Source organism: Triturus cristatus, chromosome 9 (assembly GCF_964204655.1).
Source record: "Triturus cristatus chromosome 9, aTriCri1.1, whole genome shotgun sequence".
Lineage (NCBI taxonomy): Eukaryota > Metazoa > Chordata > Amphibia > Caudata > Salamandridae > Triturus > Triturus cristatus.
This window is the reverse complement of record NC_140592.1, coordinates 231,410,039-231,436,304: the sequence shown is the minus strand read 5'-3', so window position 1 is coordinate 231,436,304 and position 26,266 is coordinate 231,410,039. Positions and strand designations below refer to the sequence as shown.

At 45.6% G+C, this 26,266-nt stretch overlaps 1 protein-coding gene across 1 annotated transcript in view; it reads left to right on the top strand.

Moving 5' to 3' along the window:
- DNAH1 (dynein axonemal heavy chain 1) overlaps positions 1-26,266 on the top strand; it is a 1,256,292-nt gene that overhangs the window by 187,595 nt on the left and 1,042,431 nt on the right. The window contains exons 9-10 of the mRNA XM_085624793.1: positions 14,617-14,774; positions 17,246-17,457. Coding sequence (XP_085480919.1) covers positions 14,617-14,774; positions 17,246-17,457 — 370 coding nt within the window. The remainder of the gene's footprint in view (positions 1-14,616; positions 14,775-17,245; positions 17,458-26,266) is intronic.

Sequence of the window (26,266 nt, the reverse complement as noted above, 5' to 3'; positions counted from 1 at the left end):
AAACCCCTTGTGGTTAGTCTTTGTCTCTTTTAGTAGAATAACATCAGGCTTCAATTTAAATAGGTAGTTTTCTATTTTTTTACATTTGATTGCATTGTTAAGCCCTTTGATGTTTAAAGAGAACATTTTTAGGTTGCTATCTAGAGTGGAATTATTCATGTCGTGAAGTGACCATGGCAGTTTAGGTGAGAGGAAAAGTTTGTACCGTGGGCTGACTGTAAGATGAAGAGAAAGAACTCCAAATAGGAGCTGGAAGAGAAGGTAAGTGCAAAGTTGAACTGAAGCCGAACCAGGGAGGTCAGCAAGGGTTAGACAGAAACCTACAGGTAATAATAAAAAAGTAAAGGAACATTGGGGGGGGGGAATGCCCCTCCTGATCCCTGACCTACCCATCCCAAACAATGTAAGTGACGGAGAAAACAGCGGGTGTAACCCACCTTCGCTGGCTCATGACTAACAGCAAATAGTATGTAACGTTATAATCACGCTAACAGAAGAGAAGAGCAGGTATAACTAACATATACATGAATGGTGGCAGACTATAAGCCCCAACTCTCAGACATCACCGGGCACTTGGTCTAAAGTATCAAAGGAAGCATAAGCTATGTGAATCGGGTACGGAAAGGATAGAATTTCTTCTAGGATGTCCATAGTTGTGGTCTGTGTGTTATGGCTTTCATGGCACTTCTTCGGACTTATGGTAGATTATTACCTTCCTTGTCTGAGTTTTTTAATTCCTGTATAGGGTTTGCAGCTGGGTAGCTGGTTTAATTTCTTTCCTATTTGAAAAAGAGCTTGCCTCAAGAGATTACACCTCCTTTTATGGGTGTATGACTTACTCTATGTGGATTTCAGGTTTGCTATTGTATAGCTCTTCAGGTATACTACCTTGGTAGCAGTTATACTGCATTATGTTCTTCTAGAACTATTGTAGTGAGCATTAGCTCCATTTTCTTCTTGTGAAGCCTTCCTCAAGGTTCTATTGCATTTTCACGTATATATGTGTTTTTCCAAACCAGTGGCTTCAGTGCGATCTGTTTCGCCTCCTAAGTTTTTCTTTGAGTGCATCAGAGTTTTGAGGAGGTTTAGCAGGTGGATCATGCTCTAGTTCACAATTCACAATTCACATTTTGCATTCTTCAAATGCTATTTGCTTGTGAGTTCTTCCTTTAGGGTAAAAAACAGCATTTAGTATAAACATGATTTTATCACCCCAATACAGTCATTATCTACCCATGCTGTATACATGTTCATGCTCCACATTGTAGGACTGTATACTTATCCCTGCTCCGCGGCGTGGTGTGGTGTTTTAGCAACGGTTGCGTTTGGGCCACCTTGCCCCAAGTTATTATAAATTGGTACATTCAACCTTCTAGTGAAGGTTCTTGGTAAAGATAGTTCTGATCTACATTCCCTTCTTCTTGAGGGAATGTATTGTTCTTTCAGCATTTCTCACTTTGTGAGGTTTCATCATTGTTTTTCTTGTTTGCCAATCGACAGACCGCACTTTTCTTCTGACAAATCACATATACTGTTTTCTGGGGGTGGTGTCATTTTTACCAAATTTCTCATTTCAGGGATTTTATGTATGATGATGTATGGAGCATATATATTACTACGTGTTGATGTGTTTCTCATTTTGTCTTGTCTCATAGGTGTTATAGGTGCCTGTAACTTAATGTGCGCCTCTTTTGCTACATAGGTGCTAATTGAGACTCAAGTTATGTTCTGTCTTTCGAACCTTGATTCAGTAGTGGGCAAGTTTTATATGTCTTTGCGTTCTTGCAGTATTCATTGGCCGGTGGAATTCTGTGAAAGGAAAGGCCAATAGGAGTATCTGATGATACACTTCTGTATATGTTCAAGGAATGTGTGCTCTAGATACTCATGCTTTGCATACTACTGCCATTTAGGGCTGGGACAGAATGTTGTAAGTTGTTTTCTTCAAGGAGGTCTATATGGTCTATATCTGTGTGTATATATATATATATATATGTTTATGTCTATATATGCATCTTTTGTGTCATTGATTGTGAACGCTTCATATTGTTCTCACTATATTAATCATGAGCTGGCGTCGGTCGGCCCAGACTGCTTAGTGGGACGAGGCGGTGCATTGTGAGACTTACGAGCGGTGCCCCTAGCCATGATGCGGTCACGGGTGTCAAAGTCTGCAGCAGCGACGGCATTGGTAAGACCAGGATGGCAAAGTAAAGCAAGGAGGTGCGGAGTGCGGTGCCCACAGGTCACGGTGCTCGGTGGCAGCGGCTGCGGTTGTCGTCAGTGAGACCAAGGTTGTGGTGCAAGATGCGGACAGTGCCTTCTGCGGTGCCATCGAGACACAAAGCCAGTGACAGAGTCGGTGACGGAGTTGGTTACGTTTCCCTTCTCTGCAGCAACTGAAACAGCGGTTTCAGAAGCGGTACCCAGAGGTTGGTGAAGAACAGGAGGCAAGCCCTTGGAGAGACTCAGCACAAGTAAAAGAAAGTTCAGTCCAGTCCTTTCACTGCCCAAGGCAGAAGCAGCAACTGCAGGCCAACCCAACAAAACAACAACACAGGAAAGGGGTAGTACTCCTCCAGCCAGCTCTTCCAGCTCTTCTTATTGGTAGGTTCCTTGATTCCAGCCAGTTCTAACATTCTGGGGTCTGGGCCCCAATATTTATACACAAAATCCTTTTGTTCTCTCAGGCAGAGAGTGTCTGGGCTTAGTCCAAACCAGTTTGGTCCTCTCTGGCCCAGCTTCCCAGCAGGAGGCAGAGACAGCATTGTTCCAGGCAGACCAGGCCCATTCAGGTGCAAGGTAATCTCCTCCCACTACTCTAAATTCAGGCCAGGTCTATTCAGCCCAGCCCTGACTCATCCAGACTCTCTGGAGTGACTGCACATCCCCAGCCCCTTTCCCTCCAAAGCCAGACAGTCAATCCACAAACCCATCAGAGGCACACTGGATGGCTAAGCAAGAAAATTCCTAAATTCTAAAAGTGGTATTTTCAAACTGAGAACATAAAAACCATCCTTACTAAAAGATTCATTGTTACATTCTGAGTCCAGGCATACTAAACTCCATTCCTCTATCTTGTCCCAATGGGAAGTTATGCTTATGTTATGTTATAAAGTTTTTGTATAGCGCCTATCACCGCCGGTCTCTAAGCGCTTTAACATAAAGAACACAACATACTGTCATCCCGGAACCCTCTGCCATCTCTGATTACGCCGGTAATATTGCCTTTTTAAATAGGTACGTCTTGAGTTTCTTCCTGAAGGAAAGTAGCTGTGAATCTTCCTTCAGACTGGCCAGTAGCTCATTCCAGAGTTTCGGAAGAATCACCGAGAAGGCACTGACTCCTTTAGTTTTTAGTTTAAATCTGGGTTGAGTCAGATTGGAGGCCTGACCTGAGCGCAAGGTTCTGCCGGGAACATACCTCCTCAGGTGCTGCTTAATGTACTCTGGGGCTTTGCCAAAGAGTGCTTTATGGGCCACACAGAGACATTTGAACTGAACCCTGAACTTCACAGGCAGCCAGTGCAGCTTCCCAAGGAGTGGGCTTGCATGTGAGTTTCTCGGTAGAGAGAAAATCAGTCTAGCTGCGTCGTTCTGCACGACCTGCAGCTTCCTCAGCAGCTTCTGCGGCAATCCCAGGTACAGGGCATTGCCATAATCTAGCCTCGAGATGACTGTAGCAGAGACGATGGTTTGTAGGGGGGAGGCTGAAAGGATAGGGGTCAACTTGCGTAATTGCCTCAACACTCCCGTGCAGGAGCCCACTACAGCCGAAACCTGGGGGCCCATGGTAAGATCTGCATCAATCTTTAGACCAAGACTTTTTACCACCGTACCAGGAGTGGGGGTTTTACCTAATTCTGGGGGCCAATACAGATCACCCCAAGGATTAGCCTGGTTGGTAGGCACCAGCACCTCCGTTTTCTCAGCATTCACCTTCAAGAGGTTGTTGGTCATCCAGTTGACCGTGAATCTGAGCAAGGTTCTCACTGATTCCTCAGCCTCCCTTGTATCTTCCAGCTGCACCAGCAGCTGAGTATCATCTGCGTAATTAAAGATTTGACAATTCCTACGCATGAGCTCCTCCATCAATGGTTGTAGATAGACGTTAAAAAGTAAGGGGGAGGGGAGGAGCCAAGATGGCGACCGGGACGGCAGCGTAGACTCCCGGCTCCGTGAACCTCCGTATCCCGCACGGATATCCTGCATTAGATCCTCAGCCTGCGCTATGCGCCCGTGTTTGTGAATGAGAGCGGCAACCGATCGAGTGACTCCGAAATTTCTGGCGGCTGTACCGCCGGAGAAACGGGTATTTGCAATTTGCGGCCTGTGCGGCCCTGGAGCCGGGACCTCGAGTGGACACCTTGGCCGGGTGGCAGTTTAACAACAGCGGCCTTTGGTGACTGGGTGGAGTCGGACTGCCGGATCGGTGCGACTATCGGCCTACAATTCGCCGTGGTTGCTTCCTACCACTAAGCGGAGCGGAACAAGTGCATGCCCGGGGTGGCAGTTCCACGACTCTCCGGTGATTGCCTCTGCCTTCGACGGTGAGCTGCCCGAACGCCGCCCGTAACTCGCCCTGATTCCTGCGGGCTGCTCCCGGATTTTCGCGGGCGCTGGTCCGTGGTGGGGACGACCGTTGCCTGTGACTACATAACGGATACATTTTTGGTCTGCCTCCGGAACCCTGTTTGCCAGCGACATGGACCTTGATGCGCTTGCCCCTGGGTCCCGGTCCCAATACGGGTTGGACCTACCCGGCGGCCATCTTGTCACGATGAAGTCTACCATCCTGTCCACCAGGTCACAGCAGGATCGGGAGTGTGCGACTCTGGGGAGCGTAGCGGAGCGATCGCAGAGAGCTGTGCTGGGGTACTGTGACCTTCTCGAGGCTCTCGGTGCCCTTCATTCCACCTTGCTTCATGGCGTTTGGGTATTGGGGAGTAGGCTTGATGGTGTGGCATCAGCGTTGGGACAGTTGCGGCCTGCCTGTCCTCAGATACACAGGGACTTCCTGCACTGCACTCAGGACGACAATGTCGGGGCCACCCCTGTGACTAGTGACCAGCTGGAAACTCCGGACAGTCTACTATTGTGTGATCGACTGGCTGTGGGTCTGATCTGTCCCGGAGGTATTGGACCTGAGTGGGGGGGGGTGGCCTTGTCCGGTGCGCGGCCTCCGGCGACCCGGGGAAAACTCAAGCAACGGTTGTCTACTCTGGCTGATTCCGCCTTCCTGGACCTTGTGTGCAGTGCAGATCCTGGGGCAGCACTGGGAAAGACGTTCCTCCATAATGCTGACAGGGTTGGTACTCAGAGACTTCCACCCCACCGGGGTGCGTCGCTTCCTGGTCGTTTTTGGACGCTCCTTTACCGTGTAGCATTGGACATGGCGCCGGGTCGAGGGGTATGCATGGGCGGATTTGTCAAGAGTGGCCAAGGATAAGAATGATCTTTCAGAGGTGGTCGGCTAATAGGCGGGCGGGCTCGGGGTTGCGTGCTCTCATGGTATAACTGTCGGTATAGTAGGTGCAAAATGCTCCCCATCTTTCATTGACATGGTCGATTTTGTGTTGCTTACTGTTTGCTTTGGGGGAAACATAATGTGCGGGAGGGAGACGCCGGGGGCATGTTTTGAAGGCCCTCCTCCAGTTTATTAATACTCTCTCTACCCCCCCTTCTGGTGGGGTTCTTTTCTTACTCCTTTTTCCCTGTTTCTTCTATATTTCGGGTCTGGTTCCAGGGCGACAGGCACACTGCTGGGGGGGGGGGCCGTACTCATCTGCAGAGGTGCAGGGTGGGGGGTTGGGGGAGGGGATTCTTTAGTCTTTAATCTCTTTTTTCCATGGCCTCCTTTTTCTTCTCTGATTCTTCTTGTTTTCTCTTTTCTGGGATCAGCGTGGTACACCTCCTTTGTTGTGAATCGTTGCCTTTTCATCTGTGCCACAATTTCCGGGGTGTTCTCTGGGCTTTAGGGCAGGGGACTGCAGGCGCAGCTGGGCATGATATTCTTCCCCATCCTGAATTTCCTGTGTCTGCGCCATTGATCCAATAGCTTGCTGTTTATTGCTTACGTTTATCATTCTGCCTGCCTCTTATCGCTGTTGGGAAATTGTTCGGCACCTGATCCTTCTGTCTTTTTCCATTATAAAATGAAAACCCTTTTTATCCTGGTGTCCTACCTGCGCTGTTCACTGGCCAGACTATATTAGCATGAAGATTCTGCTCCCCGAGGTGCTGCCTGTGTTAACATTTGATCTCTGTTGCTCTGACTGCTTAGCGGCCGGCCCCGGGGGGTTGTAGGCCCATACTTGTTATTGATTGAAATGTCAATAAAGGTTTTTCAAAAAAAAAAAAAAGTAAGGGGGAGAGTGCGGACCCCTGGGGCACACCCCATGTCACCTCACTAATCCCAGACAGCTGGTCCCCCATCTGGACCCTCTGAGTGCGTCCTGACAGGAAGGATTCTAGCCACTTGAGCGCCTGTCCTGTTATCCCTAGCTTAGCGATATGGTCCAGCAAGATGGTGTGGCTGACCGTATCAAATGCTGCCGACAGGTCTAATAGAATCAGGGCACAAGGCTTGTCTGCTCTGACTCTCAGCTCATCGGTAACCGTAGCCATAACTAGTTCTGTACTATGCTGTGGCCGGAAACCAGCCTGCCTGGCATGGAGTAGATGATGTACCTCCAGATAGCTAGCTAAGGTGTTCAGGACGTGTTTTTCTAAAATCTTACTCAGGAGTGGCAGCTGGGAGATAGGCCTATAGTTTTTCAATACCTTAACATCGGCTCCTGCTTTCTTGAGGAGTGGGGAGACTCTAGCTTCCTTCAGCTGAGCTGGAAGGTAGCCCGCATCTAGTGAGGCATTCAGTAAGCTCAGCAACTGAGGCTGAATACCAGGCAAGGCCAATTAATTTTTTTTCGGGGGACAGGGATCTGTGCTGGAGCCTGATTTGACATGGCCAACCAGCTCCGCCAGTCGCTTTTCATCAATATATGGGAAGCTGTTTAGGGTCCCAGTTTGCAGCTGACTATCTGGGCAGGATGGCAAAGGCAGTCCAGCTGGAATCATAGTAATGTCCGTCAAGATGTCCTGTGCCTTCTGAAGGAAAAAGCCTTGAAAGATATCGCAATCTGGTTGATCACCCGCAAGGCTTTTCTCGCCTAGCTGCGTAAGTTTCCTTAGAATCACAAAGGTCTCCCTCTGTTTGTTTGTAGCCTCCCTAATTCTGTTCTCATAAAAGGCAGATTTCCTCGCCAGGATGTCCATCTTATAACTAACAAGAAGTGATTTAAAGGTTAGCGACTCTACGGGACAATAGTTGAGTCTCCACCTACGCTCCGCCTTGCGGAGGGCTTGCTTCTTTTTCTTGAGTGAGGCGTCAAACCATGGGGCTCCCTTTCCTTTTGTTCTGGTCCTCTCCATTTGCTCCGGGCGAGCTTATCTAGAGCGGACCGGATCCAGGTCATCAGGGCAGTAGTGTCAGAGTCCAGGTTCATGTGTGTCGTCTTGGGGGGGGGGGGGGGGGGGTCGAGGAGAGCAGGGTCGAGATTAGGGAATCAGAATCGGCCTCAATCTTCTTCCAAGACCGAACTTTCCTCCGCATTTGCTTTGAAGCAGCCGGCAAAGGATCTCCCGGAACCCAGCACTTGATCAGAAAATGGTCTGACCAGATGCAATGGCTAACTTCAGTTATTTCCATAAGGGACAGGGAGGACCAGACAAGGTCAAGTGTGTGGCCCTTCATGTGGGTAGGGCCCATTACTAGTTGTTGTAAGTTAAGAGCAGAGAGATTTGTTTCAAACTCTGTCTCAGTGGGCTTCCTGGGAACCTTATCCCAATGGTAATTGAAGTCACCTGCCACTATAAGGGACTTATATCTAGAGGCCAAGTCTGTCAGCAGTTCAAGAAAGATGTCGTTAAATTCAGGTGAACTCTGGGGTGGGCGATATACTAGCAGCAGCAGGATGCATGAGGAGTTAAGTGATATTTTTATCCCTAGCAGCTCTGCGCAATCACAGTTTTCTGCTACAATCTGTGTCACCTTGAGACTCTTTTTGAACAGAATGGCCACACCTCCCCCTCTGCTGTCCTTAGGGCGATTGTACCAAAGTGCGTCAAAATCAGGAAGCAGGGCAGCTAGAACGTCCGGTGTTGATGACGCGCCCAGCCATGTCTCTGAGAGAGCAAGGATGTCTATCTCGCCCTCCGCCAGAAGTGAGAATACCTCTAGGTGATGCTTTTGCAGAGAGCGTGTATTTAACGTTGCAATTATAAGGCCTTGAGTCCTGGTGTGGGTGAGTACCTCCTCTCCCTGTAACAAAGCTTCTGACCGTAATGTGGCGAGGGTTGTCCCATCTAACACAGTTTTGCCTGTGTTAAGAGACCTGAGGGTATCGGGCAAGTATATACATGGCCGGCCGGGGGGGTGGCCCCTGGGCCCGTCCTGGCCCGGACGGGCACAGACGGGCTTTCCTCTGGCGCTCCTCCGGCGCGACATTGCGCGCGACCATTTTAGTCCCTTAAATAGCGTGTGGCAAGGAGCGCTTGTCCAGACTAGAGCGCTAGCCCCGGAGCGACTTGGGAGCGTCTCAGACCCACACCTAAGATGGCGGTCGGGAGTGAGGCAGCGCGAGCAACACCCAAATGGTGAGTTGTGCAAAACAATTTTAGTGTGCAAGCAATGCGGGCGTTGGGGGGAGACAGGAAAATGTTATTTAAACATTAAAACACAATAAGTTCAAATTTTAAAAAAGCTAAAAGCTCGGCGGAATTACAACAGGCGGCAATAAATCTAAAATAACAGCGTTAGCGTAGCAGTCCAGTCTGTAGATAAGATGTTATAAGTAAAACTCCCATTCTTTCCTATGGGACAGATAGCCTTGCAGTGGTGAAAAACAAAATACACTGTAATTAACTACCAGGACATGCTACACACACCAGTACATGTCCTACCTTTGACATACACAGCACCATGCCCAGAGGAATACCTTGGGCCTACCTTAGGGGTGACTGATATGTAAGAAAAGGGAAGGTTAGGGCCTTGCAAGTGGGTGCCCTTGCCTGATTGACATTGCAGTTAGAAACTACGCGCAGACCCTGCAGTGGCAGGTCTGAGATACCTTTTCAGGGCTACTCATGTGGGTGGCACAATCAGTGCTGCAGGCCCACTAGTAGCATTTGATTTACAGGCCCTGGCACACTCAGTGCACTTTACCAGGGGTTTACCAGTAAATCAAATATGCCAATCATGGAAACACCAATCCATAATAACAATTTACAGCAGGAGCACTTGCAGTTGAACAATGTACAGCAGTGAGACAGTGTGCAAAGACACTAAACCAGCAAAAACCGAGTCAAAACCGATAGGTCATAAAGCAAAAAGATAGGGAAAATACGCCAAAAGATGCCAAGTCTAACATGCTCTATGACAGAAGTCGTAGGTGTTTTTAAGAGCCAAGCACTTGTTTCACTATTCCACATGATTTTCTCGGGCCTGTACAGTTGCTTTTTATTTGTATGCTTCGTAACGGAAGTCATAGGTTCTATTAAGAGCCAGCTCTTGTTTTTCTATCCGACATGTTGTTGACCAGTCTTTAGTTGACTGCCTTGTTCTCCTTGAATGTTTGTAGGATTAATTCGCAGACCCTCCTCCAGTGAGGTATAGCTATGTTATGTAACTCCAAGTTAAGGAATATGCGGCTAGATGTCTTTATCAGATGTAAAAGTTACTTACCTTCAGTAACGCTATATCTGGTAGAGACACAGTCTAGCTGCAGATTCCTTAATGACCTTCCCATCCTTCCCACTCTGTGAATGACCTGGAGGTAAGGGTTATACCCCTTCAGTGATGAGTTGATATACCAGTGGTCACTATCCCAATCTATTTGGGGCCAAAACAAATTGTTTGACCTGGCCTCTCAGCTTTTGTTTAGATTTTGCAATAAGATCCATTTCCAAATGTGTGTGGTCGTCAGAGCTGGGGTGTTTCTCTCTCTCTCGCTCTCTTCACAGATGAAACTGATGTCCGCTTCCCAGAGAGGACTTGTATGTCTCCACTGACATCATATCTGGAGACGACGTCATCGCGAAGCCATACAATGCCGTCCCCCAGCGCTGAGGTACTGCTGAAATTTGTTCGGATCCAGACTGGCGCCTGGAGAGAATTCAAAGTTAAGGAATCTACGGTTAGACTTTGTCTCTACCAGATATGGCGTTACCAAAGGTAGTTAACTTTTACTTTGGGATGTACAATGGGCAGTACATCTGCAATCTGGGCTGATTTTTCGACATGGTGTGAAGTCCAAGGAGTTGGTCAAGTATTCCAGTGATTACATGGCGGCAATGTCAGAGGTCCCACCTTCTTTCCCGGGACCTTGGGCGAATGCAGTAGACCGCAGGGTAGATAGATCGAGCGGTTCGAGATTTGCAGACGCTATGGTGATATGAGGAATAAAAAAAACAAAGAATAAATAAATAATGATGTTTCAGTGGGCACCTGGGAAAAACCAGGATCTTGCCCATTAACTAGGCTGGTTGCAAGATGTCACAGGCCAGCTCCCAGAGATCTGAATTTTTTGTTGCATCATCCAACCCCAGAAAGCCTTGTGGTACAGGCCTGTATGAGTCATAGCAACCCAAATATGTTTCCAACTACTCCTCTTTTCATCGAGTCTGTCCCTTAGGACTGTTAACACGTCATGTCTTTTAGGAAGATACACCCATGCTTTATGGTATAGAGTGGCTGATGTTCTACCAGTGGTCTCTGCAGAAGTCAGACAAGTGTTACAATTTCTAGTCTATGTTGGACAGAATGCTGCAAAGTATTATATTAAATCACGCTTAGACGCCACTGATTGTTTTGGCAGAGCAATTGTTACCCGCTTCATGCTTGATGCCATGCTTGGATATGCTATACTTTCTTTTCCACAGATGTGCAACAGTCATTGATGGATATGCCTCTTGATGGCTGTAAACCTGTTAAAGCAAAGACAGACTCAGCCCTTGAAAGTTTCATGAGCTGTAAAGCTACTGCTGGCTCATTGGGTTTAACTACACAAACTCTGCAGTTTTCTCAATAACACAATCTTTGTTGAGACTTCTTGCAGAGGTAGGAGCCATACTTATCTCAGCAACAGCAGGCTAGCCAATCCTCTAGAGGAAGAGGTCAGGGAGTAGGCAGTCACCATTCAAAATGCCAAAGACAACATTCCAACCAATCCCCAGCTTCTCCTGCTGCAGCAAAACTGTTTTCATTTGTTTTTGATGACCCTCTGTCAGCAGAGCGGAGGTTGAATCCACGGATGGAGGAGCAGCACTTCAAATCATTGGGTCCTTCAGATTGTGGAACAAGGTTAATCCCTACCCTTCCTTTCCTACCCTCTAGACATGTCACCCACACCAAAACATCTCCCGGTGGACCACTTCACTATACTCCAAATAGAATTTCTGGCTCTCTTGGCGAAGGCAGCAATAGAGAGGGTGTCTGTTTCAGAAATCAGGACTGGTTGTTACTCCTGCTACTTTCTGAAACAAAATAGATGCCTTAGTCCAATCCTGGTGTTATGCCCGCTGAACTTCTACTTAGGGGAGGACAAGGTCAGGATACTCACCTTGGCCCAAGCTCTGTCTGGCCTTGATACAGGAGGCTGGATGGTACTACTGAACTGCCGGATAGATACTTCCACATTTCCATCCTACAGTCCCACACTTGCTCAGGTAGGCCAGAAGGTCTTTCAGTCCTCCATGCTTCCCTTGGGCATCTCAAGTGTTCACAAAGGCAGTGATGGTGCTTACAACCCACCTGCGAAGGTTGTGAATACCAGTCTTCCCATACCTAGACGACTTGATGCTGAAGGCAGATTTGCCTCAAACAGTTGCCAACCATCTCCAGACAATGTCCAATCTTCCCATAAATGTGCCAAAGTCACACCTGACTCCTTCACAACAGCTCGCTTTCATCGGAGTCATCCTGAATATGGTGCTCTTCTGAGCTATCCCTCTGCCACAACAAGTCCAGGACATTTGGGCTTTAATCCTGATGTTTCATCCTGCAGCCTGGGCTTCAGCGAGGTTCAGCTCTGAGGCTTCTTTGCCTCTTGCATCCTGCTTTTGGACCATGCCAGGTGGCACATGCCGTCTCTGCAGTGAGATCTGAATTCTCAGTGGGCTCAGCACCAAGGAACTATGTCAGATTACATCCTGGTGTCAAAGGAGAAAGCAAAAGACCTGTAGTTGGTAGCTGATCAATTGCAATTGAACTGGCTGCAGACCCCACCTGAAACTGCGCAACCTACACCTCCATGCATTAGGTTTTTAAGCAGTGACAGTTAATGGCTTTTGATCCTCCTTCCAAAGTATTTAGTATTGTCCTGGCAACCAGTAGTCTTTTGACCAAAACTGTTCATGCAGGATGCTGGGAGACTTTTGTGATGAGGTGGTGCTCCTCACGTCATATCCAACCCTTTCTGGCTTCTCTTTCTTATTTTCTCTTGTAAATTTATCATTGGCCCAGCAAGGCTTTGCTGTAGCCTCAGTTAAAGGCTACTTATTGGCCATCTCAGCCTTTCTGCAGTTACCATATCAACCATCTCTTTTCAAGTCATGTTGTGATGCATTTAAAGGGGTTGATCCACATGTTCTGGCTTGTCCCATTCATAATGCCAAAATGGGATCTGAACTTAGTCTTGACTTTCCTGATGTCCTTGCCTTTCCAACCTATGCACATTTGTTCTTTATGGTTACTTATACTGAAAATGGTGTTCCACATTGCCATGATGTCGGCAGGTGCATGAGTGAACTTCAGGTCTTAACAGTGATGCCTCCTCATGTCTCCTTTCCACGAAATGTTGAGCCTTCGTATGAAGGCACCATTCCTTCCCAAAGTAGTCACGCCCTTTCATGTAGGTCAATCTTCTACTTTGCCATCCTTTTATGCACCACATCACCCCTCTAAGGAAAAGGAAATACTACGTTGTCTTGATCCTAAAAAGGCTCTCTGTTTTTATATCAAGAAAATTAGGGAATTCTGACAGAATGAACAGCTGTTTAGAGGTTTCTCTGGAGCAAAAAAGGGCAAGACGGCACAAAATAGTACCATCTCTAGGTGGATTGTCCTATGTATTAAGATCTGCTATGGACTAACCAAGAGGCAACCTCCATAATGCTTGCATGCTTATTCTACCAGAGTCAAGGTGCTACCACTGCACTAGCGCGCAACATGCCTGTCTTGAGTACCTTCTGGGCTGCTATGTGGGCATTCTGCCACACATTTGCAAAGCAATACTGCCTGGATAACAATGTTAGGTAGATGATCATTTTGCTCATTCGGTCCTGCAAGATTTCCGAGAATGAATAATTCTACAGACCCACCACCTGAGGGGTCCTGCTTTGATATCTATTCAAAAGGTGAGGAATACGTGGTTTTAAGTCTCTACCAGAAGAAGACGTTTATTACCTTCAGTAATGCCTTTTCTAGTAGAGACTCTATCTAACCACAAGTTCTTCGCTTACCCTCCCACCTCCCCGTTCTGTAGAATGGACTCTTACAAGACATATGTAATAAGTTGCCAATCTATAAATTGTGAACATTGGCTATTACTGGTTTCTTGAGATTCCAGATCTGATAACATGGATGGAGTATAGAAAGAAACTGATGCTAGCTCATGCGGGTGGCCTATTTGTACTGGTCCCAATGTCATACCTGCACAGGACTGAGCAGCACAATGCAATACGATGCTGGGTGACACCCCCGTCGGCGCTGGAGGAAATTTCTTTCGGAAAATTTGATCTGTAAAAGTTTCCGGATCCTGTCTGACACCTGAAGATATTTAAAAAGCTAGAAATCTGTTGTTGCCTAGAGTCTCTACCAGAAAAGGCATTATTTTAGGTAAGTAAATTGTTTTTTAGGGGTTTGGAGATGGTCAGGGAGGGGTTTAGGGAGATATGTCACCCACCCACACAAGAGTAAGCCTATTGTATTAGTCGGGGTGGAGTCTTGTAACTTACTCTTTTTGTAGTAAATCTGCACTTGGGTTTGTGAACACCGAAAGTAGTAACCTTACAACAAAGTGTAAACTTACTCAAAAGAGCAATTTACCTTTGTGAATCAGACAATGGGGCGTTAAAAAAAAAAAGAAATTCTGCTCTGTTGAGGGGTCTAGTGAATTTATAAAACACACAATAATAGGCAAGCTTCGGCTAAATTCTTGAGCCACTCTCCTGTTCCTTGCTGTCTAATGGTCTTTAGATATCTTTATTAACAGCCCTTACATCTCATACCTTCAGGTCAAAGCTTGAACAATGACTTGTTAATTTTACATCTTATCAGACCTGGAGATCAAAGGTTTTAATTGCATTAGGAATAACACGCCTGTACATCCTTTTGAGGTAGGTACATTGAATACATTAAAATGTGAGACTGGTTATTTTCAATTTGTATATGTGGCACAGCCACAGTAATAAGCACTATATAAAAATCATTACTTTGCTAGGTCAGTTTAAATGCTTTCCCAGTCTCATTTCATCACTAATTCCTTAATTCTCATTTACTTTATGCTGAGGAACATGCCCGCAGTACATCTACTTGTTAAACCTTCTTTGTGTATTTAGGTTATTGGATCACTTGAATCGTCTGGAATTGGAAGTGGGTCTGGAATATTCACGCACTATGAATAAGATGATCTTTGACCAGGTCGTCTCTTCGAAGCCACAGATGTTTTCATATGTTTTGCTTCCAGATACAAAGGTGGAACCTGTATTGAAAAAAGGTGAGTGTAATTTTACATGCATAATCTGCTCATGTAACCGCATCCTTAATATCCTCCCACACTGGGACAAGAGTTTATTTGCTTAATATTAACTTTTTCATTGTCATATATGTCCACGGTTGACAGAGTCCTTCAAACACCAAATTCATTCTTTCAATAATTTATGGAACAACTTCCACCTAGTTTACACCTTCCTAGTGTGGATTGATCCTTTAATTGGTTGTCTTCCACAGTTTATAGAACTCCTTCAACCAAGGTTATTTCTTCCATAATTTAGAGCATTCTTTTCATCAGGTTCAGTTCAATAGGGTGTGTATCTTTGAATTCGGCTTATTCATGTCTGGCTAGACTTGAATTCAGTTTGTTCTTTGCATAGCGTGGCGTGCATTTAAAAATAGTTACATCATCTATCGGTTCAGACTGTCCATCTTTCATGTTCCTCTTTTCGATACTCCGGGCAACTTCTTTCTTTTAGGTCATGCTGTTAAACATTGTGTAGAGTGAAATGCTTTCACTGTGAAGGTTGGAAAGGAGGGTATACATTGTTGAAATTTAGTGTTTTCTTTCAGAGTATGTGGTGGTATCTTTGTGTGCTTTTCACTTATTGAAGTGCTTCTTCCATGCAGTTCAGTCTTCCATAGTCTGGGTCACATCTAGTGGTTCATTCTTTTGCAACCTTCACTGATAATACTCTTATTTTGTCAAAAGGCCTAACTCATGGGATTTGCCCTTTTGTATGCCCGAAGCTTAACGATTCAGTTGATATCTTAATTAGTGTGGGTGGCACTCATAGTTAGTTCTCTCAGTTTATAGCTTGTGGATCTATTTAAATCAGGACACTTCTTTCACTGGGGAGAGACATGTTATACTGTGGAGAGGAAGGTGTACAGGAGGAGAATTGGAAGAGAGAAGGCATGTCTGTATCAAATGAATCGTCATAACTTTTCATATGTTTTTAGAATACTTCCTGATCTTTGTGACATATACACCCAATAACAAGGTACAGTTATTCCATACTGAGTTGGTTTTTGGGGAAATTACGCCTCTCACAGGAAGTCGGCTGAGCCATCCCAGAATGCCTTGTATGAATAGCAGGTAAATGACTTCTTTTTATGCAGTAAAAAAAAGAACTAAATGCTTTGCCTTGCATCAAGCATGTTCCCTGACAATATGTTCTTTTGAAACACAAAGGTGATTGGTGGGTTGATTACAAATGTCTCAGTCACTGGTAATTGCTCAGACTGCATTCAAGTCCATTGTTTTCACTCACTGCACCGTTCCAAACAGCCATATGCAAATCAGATTTGGTTTTGTCCAATAAGAACAGTTTAACGCTAAATAGGCTAGACTCCCTTAGAGCTTGAACCAAACCAATCCCCCACCTGTTGGACTTCATCAGTAAGTGGTGCTTGTGTCCTGTGGCATAATAAGGCCAGACTGGACTCTTCAATGATAGTATGGATGAGTGGTCAAGGCATGCCACTTGTCACCATTTACTTTATCTATCTAAGAGAAGTAAAGGGACAACGTTAAGGGGGAGTGAGCAGATTTTCCATGAATCTCTTTCGTTAGTTGACTACATTTTTGCGTGTTACTCCTCTATGACTGGCACCTTTGTACCGCTTGCTATTCTGTCCTGAAAGTTAATGAGTAATATTTAAGGGGACATCCAGGGTACATATAGATACACTTCTTTTATCCCAGTCCTGCATCTTTAACAATTGCCAACAATAGACATTCTAGAATGTTGCTTTGTTTGATGATGGCTGCTTCGGGGTTGAACCCATGTATTACATCACTCACCGGACACTGAGTGATGTCACAAGTTCAATACCTCTTCAAAAGACATTCTGATCCAAGTACTCATCATCAACCTAAGGACATTCTGGAATGCCTGTTGATAGCTATTGATTACAGTTCAGGGCTGAATTAAGAGAACTGAATCATTGGTCTTCATCAAGAATAATTTTTAGCAACCAATCGGCCATCTCTCCTTATATGTTTTGTCACCGTTATCTAGTGTCTCCTGATACTTTTTAAAATTGAACTGTTCCTCACATATTCCCAGTCAGAGCAAAATATTTAAATAATATGACTGTGCTGAATATATCCATGATTGAGTGGAATGGTTACTTGTAAGTACTTTTCCTTTACTTTTATGTGGGTACAATGTGTGATGTCTGGAGTAAGGCCTTTCATAGCCACAGGGTTAGCCATGCAAATGTACATATTAAGTCAATAGAATGTTGTAGTTCTTCTATATTTAGATTTATTTCTGGGAACACAGCATTCTCTGTGAGGGTGCTACAATGACCTGTAGAGTCAACAATAATGTTAATGGTTTAATAGCTCCCTCAAACTTTTGAATTGTTATAGCGATTATTCGGTGTCCACTTGGAGAGCTTCAGTTTTTCTCATTGCCAGTACTGAAGAAAGTTGTTTTTACCTAACTATTTCTTTGCTCCCTACAGGTTGTGTGGAGGTTCCAGACTATCCCTTTGATAAAAATCGGGGTGGCTTCATATTTATCACATTGCTGACAAGACATGAAATCATCAATGCTCTCACTAAAGTGCGAGCCGAATGCAACAAAGTAGCAGCAATGTCTTTGTTTCATTCGACTTTGGCTAAAACCGTTCGTCTGGAAGAATTTGAACAGGTCCAGTCTCAGGTCATCTCCCAGGTAAGAAAGAAATAGTCTTATCTGATGCATAGTTCAGCATCAGCATATAACAGATACACTTCTTTTAGCAGTGATAAAGTAATAAATCTGTGCTTCAGTTGTTCTAATATTTAGACATTCTTAGAGCTAAAAAGTAAAAAGATCCAAGTTCCTTAGAAGAAGAATTGAAACAGTGGCAGCTGGTGATCTATGAAAGTGATGGGGTGTAATACTTTGCAACACAAGTATTTTCTTTGTTTTTGTGGCATGCATGTGCACTTACTCTTTCGGGTTGTTTCACGCTACTCACTGAGGTATTCACTTCTGAAAGCGGGTGCTTTAAATAGACTGGTGCTCCCAACCCAATACTTTCACTAAATGCTCATGCAGACACGCCGTTTTCAATTTGGCATGATCGTTTTAGGTAATGTGTTTCTTTTTTCAATAAGGTGTTCACACGCTATTCATCTAGGTAAACACCATTGGTGGCGGGTTCTTTGAATGATCTGTCACTCCTAACTGAGTACTGGCACTGAACACACTGATGCACTGTCTTTGCCGCTGCATGATTGTTTTATTTAATGCGCTTTTTCTAGAATGGTGTATTCATGTTGAGTTCTTCACATGGTTTATGCTGGTACACCGTCAAAGTGTAAAGGGTGTAATGAAGTTGCTCTAACACAACAGTATATGCCTAAAACATCATGAACAGTTTTCTTGCCCATGTAGCTTGTCTTTACACTCTGGCCCTCATTACGATGTTGGGCGGACACCTTTGCGGGTAAGGAACCGCCCGACCATAAGTCAGCAGTTCTGACACCCTAATTTGGATGCAACCGCACACAGTGCGATTGGAAGCATTCATTTTCCAAAGGGAACATGTGCAGCGGGCTGAAAATGCCTTCAGCACAAGTTCCCATTGAAAAATTGAAGTTTGTAAACATCCCTGCACCATGTGGCAGGCACCAAGAGGTGCAGGGATGTTGAGGTGCCACCCACGCCCAAATGCCTGCCACATGGTGCAGGGATGCTGAGGTACCCCCAGGCCCAAATGCGGAGCTACGGGGGGAAGGGGGCCCTGATAGGGTCCCCCAAAGCCAGTTTCCGATAGTCAATCCATGTCGAAAAGGCCAAAATGGATTGGCTGTCAGAAAACAACATTGTAATCCAGACGGTGGAGCCGAGCCAAGCTCCATTGTCATTGAAGGGATTGCTATTCTGCTCCTCTTCCAACGGGCCTGTCGGAAGAGGAGTGGAATCCCCTTGCGGTTTTCCCTCCGACTGCCGTAATCAAAATACAGAGGTTGGAGGGAAACCTCAGGATGTTGGGCCCTCTGTGTTTAGTTGGACTAAAAAACATTGCAGAAGTTAGACCTTGGATGGAAGGACACATTTTATTTTTTGTTGTTAGCATGCCATCACAAGCATGTTATTAAAACGTTATTTTTAGTTAAGGCAACTCCACTACATTTCCTGTGGTAGGAAGCCAGTAGTGCATGTGGTCATTCACATTTAGTCACCATGCATCTTCGGTGAATTAGATAGGGTTCCCACTATGCGATCTTGATATCATATTTGTAAATTTGTTTACAGTTACCCTTAACGAAGGGTTCTACTCCCGAAATGCACTGGGTATTGATGAAGCAAGATGCTTTTCGACTCTGATGAATGTTCAACGGATTTGATGTTTAAATACATTGACTGTAGATTATGAAGATTGATGCATTTAATCAATAATTAAAAATGTGAAATTGGAGAACTTCAACACAACTTTTTTGATTTCAAGAAGATTTATAAAAGTCCATGGGCCTATTTTGACAGTGCATCTTGGGACTGGACAGCCTGCTGGCCACCAGCGATCACTGTGAATATTTTATGTGTTCATGCCAGAGCACACACCTAGTCTGCACACCTATAAATGGTTAATTTGATTGAAAGTTTGATATTTTCGAGGGGTGCAGTCAACAACTAACTAATTGTGGTGCAATGCTAACCAGGAGTTATCCCAATGTTCCCCAAATTTGCCTTGATAGTTTCCCATATGTTAAGAATTACCTTAATTGTACCAATGTCACCATTTAATTAGGGTACCCCCATAATGACAAGAATTCCATAATTTTTTCCGGTATCAGAATTTTTGCCATTTATACAGCCCATATACCATGGGTGGCCGTATGTCAAAATGTTCCTCCAGTATTTCAAAGCCAGTATTTTATTATGGTTTGCTTCCCTCTACCCAGCCCCCTCAACCCAAATTTGCAACGGCTGCCTTCTCTAAGAGACAGAATTACCTCCAGTATGCCAAAACTATAATTTTATTACAGGTGTGCCCATATATCAAGTATTAGCTCCAATATTTGTGTCTGCATTTTGCCTTGGGTGCCCTTCCTTATGCCAAGAATCATCTGCGACATGCCAGAGGCAGCATGTTACCTTGGGTGCCATCATAAGCCCAGAAATACATTGAGTATGCCATGGCCAGGGGCTGACTACTCACAATCATAAAATATGAAAACAAAAAAACTTTTACACACTGGAGTCTCTCACTCATACACACTCTCTCACATTCACTGTCTTCCCTCTCACTCTTACTGACACGCTCACTCATTCTCATTTACTCCCACTCACTAGCACTCACACACATGCTCACTGGTTCTCACTCTCACTTACAAACACCCTTTCACACCTTCTGACTCTGGACCCTGATGCAACTGCACCTACAGCACCACTGATGGCTACACCCCTGACGCCCACTCCCTCTCGGATTCTCCAATCACTCACTCCTTATGAAGCACTCACACTCCTTCACTCTCTGCCTCACACTCACTTTCACTTATTCGTACACTCATATTCAGAATCTCACTTTTACTCTCATAGACACTATCAAACACGCACACACACTCTCACTCAATCTCACTCACTGTCACTCAAAAACAGACTTGCAAGCATACACACACATGCTCAGAGAAATCACATTTTATTTTACTTACCTTGCCTTCTTAGTTGGCATCTCGGAGGCTCCATGGCAGCAGCACGGACGGAAACTAGCGCTGGACATTAGTACCAGCAAACTATGATTCCCAGCGAGGAGTCAGGCAGCGCAGCAAGGTCAGGTTTGAAAAGGGAAAGGCCACCCTCAATCCCTCTCCCAGGTTCTTGATGGGACAGAAAGCACAGCCCTATAAGAAACTGGGACAGTGCTTGGGATTCTGCCCCTGCTGCACTGTGTTGCTTCTCATTGTACTCGGGGATGCACTGATGTGTGCCCTCACAGCCACATTTTACCAGATATACTATGCTGCCTAAGGCATGCACATTACGTCTGCTGACTAAAATGGAGTGTGCCTGTGTGAGGGAATCCTTGTTGAACTACGCCCCTCACATGAGAAATCCAAACCTCCAACTACAGAGTCTACGTTTTTAAACTAAACCCCGTGGATGTATGGTGCCTCACCCCCCTCAGCCCTCCACGTCCTCTAGAGCCTGAGAGGGCTGACCTGCGCACTAGCAGTGTACATGAAAACACAAAAGTTGTTATAAATTTAACACTGCTCAGTTACATTATTAGAAGCAAAGGCAAGGAGCATTATGTGGCACCTGTCAGGAGCACAGCTGAGGCGCCCATATAAAGGACTAAATAAGGAGCTGCAGGGCATTGGATATTGTGCTATATAGGGGTTCAATTACCACGTGTGTGCATTCTAAGGGTATTGCAAGTCACTCAGGAGTGTCTTTTATGGTCCTTCAACTCAGAGCTGTCAAGAAGGCCAATAACCCCATTAGATTGGATTTTAAGACAAATCCTGGCAGCTGGTTGTCAAAATAGCATACTTGCCCTAAATCCACATTCTGTATGGGGTGGTGATTACCAGGATAAGAGGAGTCAGCAAGAATATTTTTTGGAGTTGGGCTACATTTACTTGTTTTGGAAAATGTCCTTGTTGGAGGGAGCAATGTGTGACCTAGCTCCTTGAAGTGCTCTAGGCATTGAAATGTTTATTCTACGCTCAAACCATTATTTGTGAAACAGCTTGTTTGGTTATAGATTTGTTGGGGTGTTGCTACAAAAAGAGAAGCAATCAGACAAAAATCTAGTGGTAAAGCTCCCGGGCACGATGGGATCCCTATGGATTTACATGAATATACAATTCTCTGTGCAGTACGTACCTGAATTCCTGGATCCTTTCTATAATTGTACCAATTTTTTAAAAGCAGACTGAGGGCCTCCCTAATGCTACAGGCTGATATCTCTTATCAATAGTTCAGGGAAGGTCATAGGGAGGGTTATTTTCCACCGCCTGCAGACTTTGGCCAACGATAATAGTTTTCTGTCCCCTTGCCAGTATGGCTTTCGTCCAAGGCTAGGTACAGTGGAGCAGTGCCTGAACTTGCATTTGATTATGAGTAAATGCACCTTTCCCACGCTCTGTCCACTGTACCTTGCCTTTACGGATTTATCTTCTGCATTTGACTGCCTGAACAGGAGCACGCTGTGGCTGACTTTAAACAATCTTGGGGTAGAAGCCCCCCTGGTAAATTTCCTGTATTCCCTAAATGAAAACTTAAGGGCCAGGGTGCGGTATGGCCGATCTGGGGAACTCTGACGTCTTTCCTCTAGCTAGTGGGGTACGCCAGAGGTGTGTTTGACACCCCTGATTTTTATTAGGTCTCGCCTACGCAACGTGCATGCGCTGCATAGGCAAAAAGACCTTTTGCAATCGATTCCGTTTTTCAGTCAAAAACGTGCACGCATTGCATTGCTTTGAATGCAACGCGTGTACGTTTGGCTATTCCCTTGTGGGAGCGAACTTTAACATATGGTTCCTGCTCGCTCCCGCAAGGGAAACAGCCGCAGGCCCCCTCCTCTCCCCCCTAACCCTGCTGCCTCTTTCAGCGCGAGGCGTGCGCTGGTTCTTTTTTGGATCCATTTCACAGGGAAGCAACTGAATGAAAGAAGGAAAGAGATGTTGTGAACCGTTTCTTCAAGTCACAGTTTTCAGTAAGTGAGGAGTGAGGGGCGCGCTGGTTATTATCTTGAAACCCTGGTTACTCGCTCGTGGCTTCTGTTTCATTCGTTGCACTAGGTTGTTTCTTTCACAGTATTTTAATTTGTTCTTCTCTATCATTATTTAGAAATTTAGTTTACCCAGTCATTAAAGAGGGAAGGTGTGTGGTGAGTGAGTCACAGTATGGTGTGATGTAATACTATGATGCCTTGTTTCACTTGCAATGCGCAGAAAAACTTTGGGTAGGTGAAGGTGACCTTAAACCTGAAAGTACTTGATGTTATGCAAAAATCGGGAACTTTGCTGACATAAAAAGGCACAGCCCTAGACGTTTCTACAGGAAAGGATGCTAAAATTGTCTGCAGACGGACAAAACATTCAGGATTTCTGTGTATTTCTGAGATTGCAGAAGGGATAGGGAAGTTATAGCAATACCTAAACTGCGCTGCAGTGAAACGCTTTAAGCTGGACGGCAGGGGGAAGTTACTAAAATGTAAATAATCCCCTATTTTTGCAAAACCTCTCAGAACCCTAGCGCAGTACAAAATAGTAATATTTTAGAGAATGTTGCGCGTGCAGTAAGTTTTGATTTCTCTTGTGCAACACAAGAGACTTCTTTTTTCGCTGTAATTCTTGACAAAAGAGCGTTTTAAAGTCCCTTTGACAGAACCAGTGGCTGAAACAGTGGAAAGACGTCGACGCTGCCAGCCGCGAGAGTGGTAATGATGACTCGAGACAGCGCCTCCTCGGTGGCCTCGTCACAGACAGTGACGCGTCCGCCCACGCGACCCTCTCTCTCAGCATATATCCTGCTTTTTACCTCTCTCCCCCCCTCCTACCAGGTGGCCTGGCTGATGCAGCCATGAAAGGGCCAGGCAGTCGGTCTGGAGGCCTCGCTGCTGACGTAGGTGATATTTACAGAATGAAGACGATTTTAGATAAAACCCCTTGTCTCAGGCAGTGTTGAAGCGAGCCGTTTACTGTTCCCAGCTGGGTAGGTTCCACTTGTGCAGCGGGTGCAGTGGCACTGGGATCCAGAGGCCTGAGAGGCTCCCTAAACCTTGATTATTGGCTGTGTGTCACATTTGAAACAGTGGCCAGGGGGCTCCATTTCCTTCCTTGCACCTGGGCCAATGGCACACTGGCTAGTTACGTCACTGCAACTTGCTGTTTCAGAGCGCTGCTGAGGGGGGACTCAGTCTCTTCGTCATGTTATACCCCTGCGCAATGTCCTGCATTGATTCTTCCTAACGCCTCCCTTGGCGCAGCTGCTTCAAAGACTTCTCTCTCATACTAGCAGTGAGCGTCGCAGATGTCCCAAACATCTCCCATCACTGCTCTTTCAAAGACACTTCTCTTGCCATATCTCCTTCAAGGATATTTCTTTTGCAGAACCATGCGGAGACCCTTCAAAGTCATCTAATGTCAGATCCCACTGCTGAGCTGCCAAATATCTGCCGTCACTGGTCCTTGCAAGATATTTCTTTCATCATAGCCCCTTCAAAGATATCCAGGGCCATTGGAATTATGTGGCAGGGAAGCATCACATTATGAAGCACGGGTGACTAAATTATGTGGCAAGAAAAAGTAAATCATGCGATGCAATGCAGCACATTTTTTCATAGTATTGCTTCATTATTTTGTGATTTATAGACATGGTGATACTGTCTGGGCAAATATTTTATCTGATTAGTATCAGTTTAACGACCAAATGCACATTTAACCAACTGAAAGATGACCAGTTTTTTCTATTTGAAGGGCCTTCCACGGCACCTGAACACGTCACCATGTTTTTAGTAACTTTTTTTTTTATAAATATTTTTATTGACATTTTCTCTCATTGCAAAACAACAACAATGAATACCAATTAGATACATAAGCATTTTCCAATAAACAGCAGCAGTGTGTCCAATCAGCAGTAAAGAGGAATCAAACAATGCTATCATGTGTCGGAGCATTATTGCGTATCCCGTCCCACCCCTCCAACCACATATCCGGCCTTGTGTAGTCATTATGAGTCGGAGAGCGAGAGTCCATAGTGTGCAAGCCAAGGCTTCCATATTTTCCAAAACTTTTTGGGGCAGCCCCGTGCCTTGTAGGTTGTCTTCTCACCTAGCATATATATGTCCATGCTCTTTCTCCACTCAACAAGAGATGGTCCCTCAGCGGCCCCCCATTTCCTGGCTATGTCCCGTTTTGCGACCACCAACCCCAGCTGCAGCAGGACAAACCCAGGCTTAGGGAGCTCAATATCTGTGGATATTCCCAATAGGACAAACGAGGGGGTGAGTGGGATCTCCGCCCCCAGGACACTCTCCATCTCCCCCATCAGAGTCATCCAATACCTTTGAATCTCGGAGCACTCCCAAACCGTATGATAAAATGTACCTTCCCACCCTAGACAACGCAAGCATGTGGGTGTTTCAGCCCTTCCAATGCGGTGCAACCGCGCTCTGTCGTAGTATGCCCTGTGTAAATATTTGTATTGAATTAGCCTGAGGCGCGATCTGATGGCTACTTCGCGGGGATTCATCAATGCCATCTCCCAGTCCAAATCATCCATCACCCCCATCTCTGATTCCCATCTCCTTCGCAGCTTCTGTAATGTATCTGGTTTGTTGTTTATGATTGTTCTATACGTCCAGGAGACTGCTTTTTCTGCTATCTCTCCCATCAAGAGTCGTCCCTCTAATGGTGCGTATTCGGGGATATCATCAGTATCTAAGCCCTGCGCCCGCCAGGCATGTTTCAATTGTAAATATTTGTAGTATTGAGTCGAGTTCATATCATATTCCGTCTGTAGATGTGCAAAAGTGACTAACTCTTTACGGTGTAGTATGTCTTTAAGTTGTGAAATGCCCAACAGGTCCCATTTCCTAAAGCCTCGCAGCTTCCTAATTTCTGGCAGGCGACTTCCCACCCATTACGGGGTTTCCCTAGTAATCCTTCCGCCCTATTTCATCTGTCTTACCGCCTGTTTCCATGCTACTAGGACGATCCGCGTTGCCGTGAGGAGTTGTGTAGCCCCCCCCCCCCCCATTTATGTAATGTGTGTACGGGTGGTTAATGAATTGTGCTAGTTCTAAAGCGTATGTGGGGTGATCCCTCTCTATATGCTCCCAGTCATTCACTACTATTAGATGGGATGCCCAATAATACGCCCGAAGGTCTGGCAAGGAGATGCCGCCATTATATTGATTACGCTGCAACGTCGCCAATGCTACCCTCGGCGGCCGTCCGTCCCAGAGGAACGTCCGTAGTACTTTGTCAATTCTATTGAACACCTCCACTGGTATCAACTGGTAAGTGTTTTGTAGCACGTAAAGGAATTTGGGGAGCACTATCATTTTGTATAGGGCCACCTTGCCTAGCAGGGTCAGCGGCAGGGACCTCCATCTCCCCACGTCCTCACGAAAATCTCCCAGCACCCTGTACAAATTGTGATCCAGTGCTAGCTTCGCGTTCGTTGTTACATAAATACCTAAATACTTAATGCCCTCTCGAGTCATCTGAAGCTGACTTGGACCCATGGTGTACCCGTCACCCCCACCCATCTGATATAAGCAGGATTTTCCCCAGTTAATCTTATAACCCGCCTGTGCGCGGTAGAGTTCACAACTCCTCATAATACTTGGGAGTGTGGTAACCGGATGCGTCACATACAACAATATATCGTCCGCATATAAGGATATGCGCTCATCGGACTCTGTCACCCCATCCATCTGAAAGCCTGTTATGTCTGGGTGCATACGGATCACACAAGCGAGTGGTTCCTTTACCAGGGCAAAGAGCAGGGGGGATAAAGGACAGCCCTGGCGGGTGCC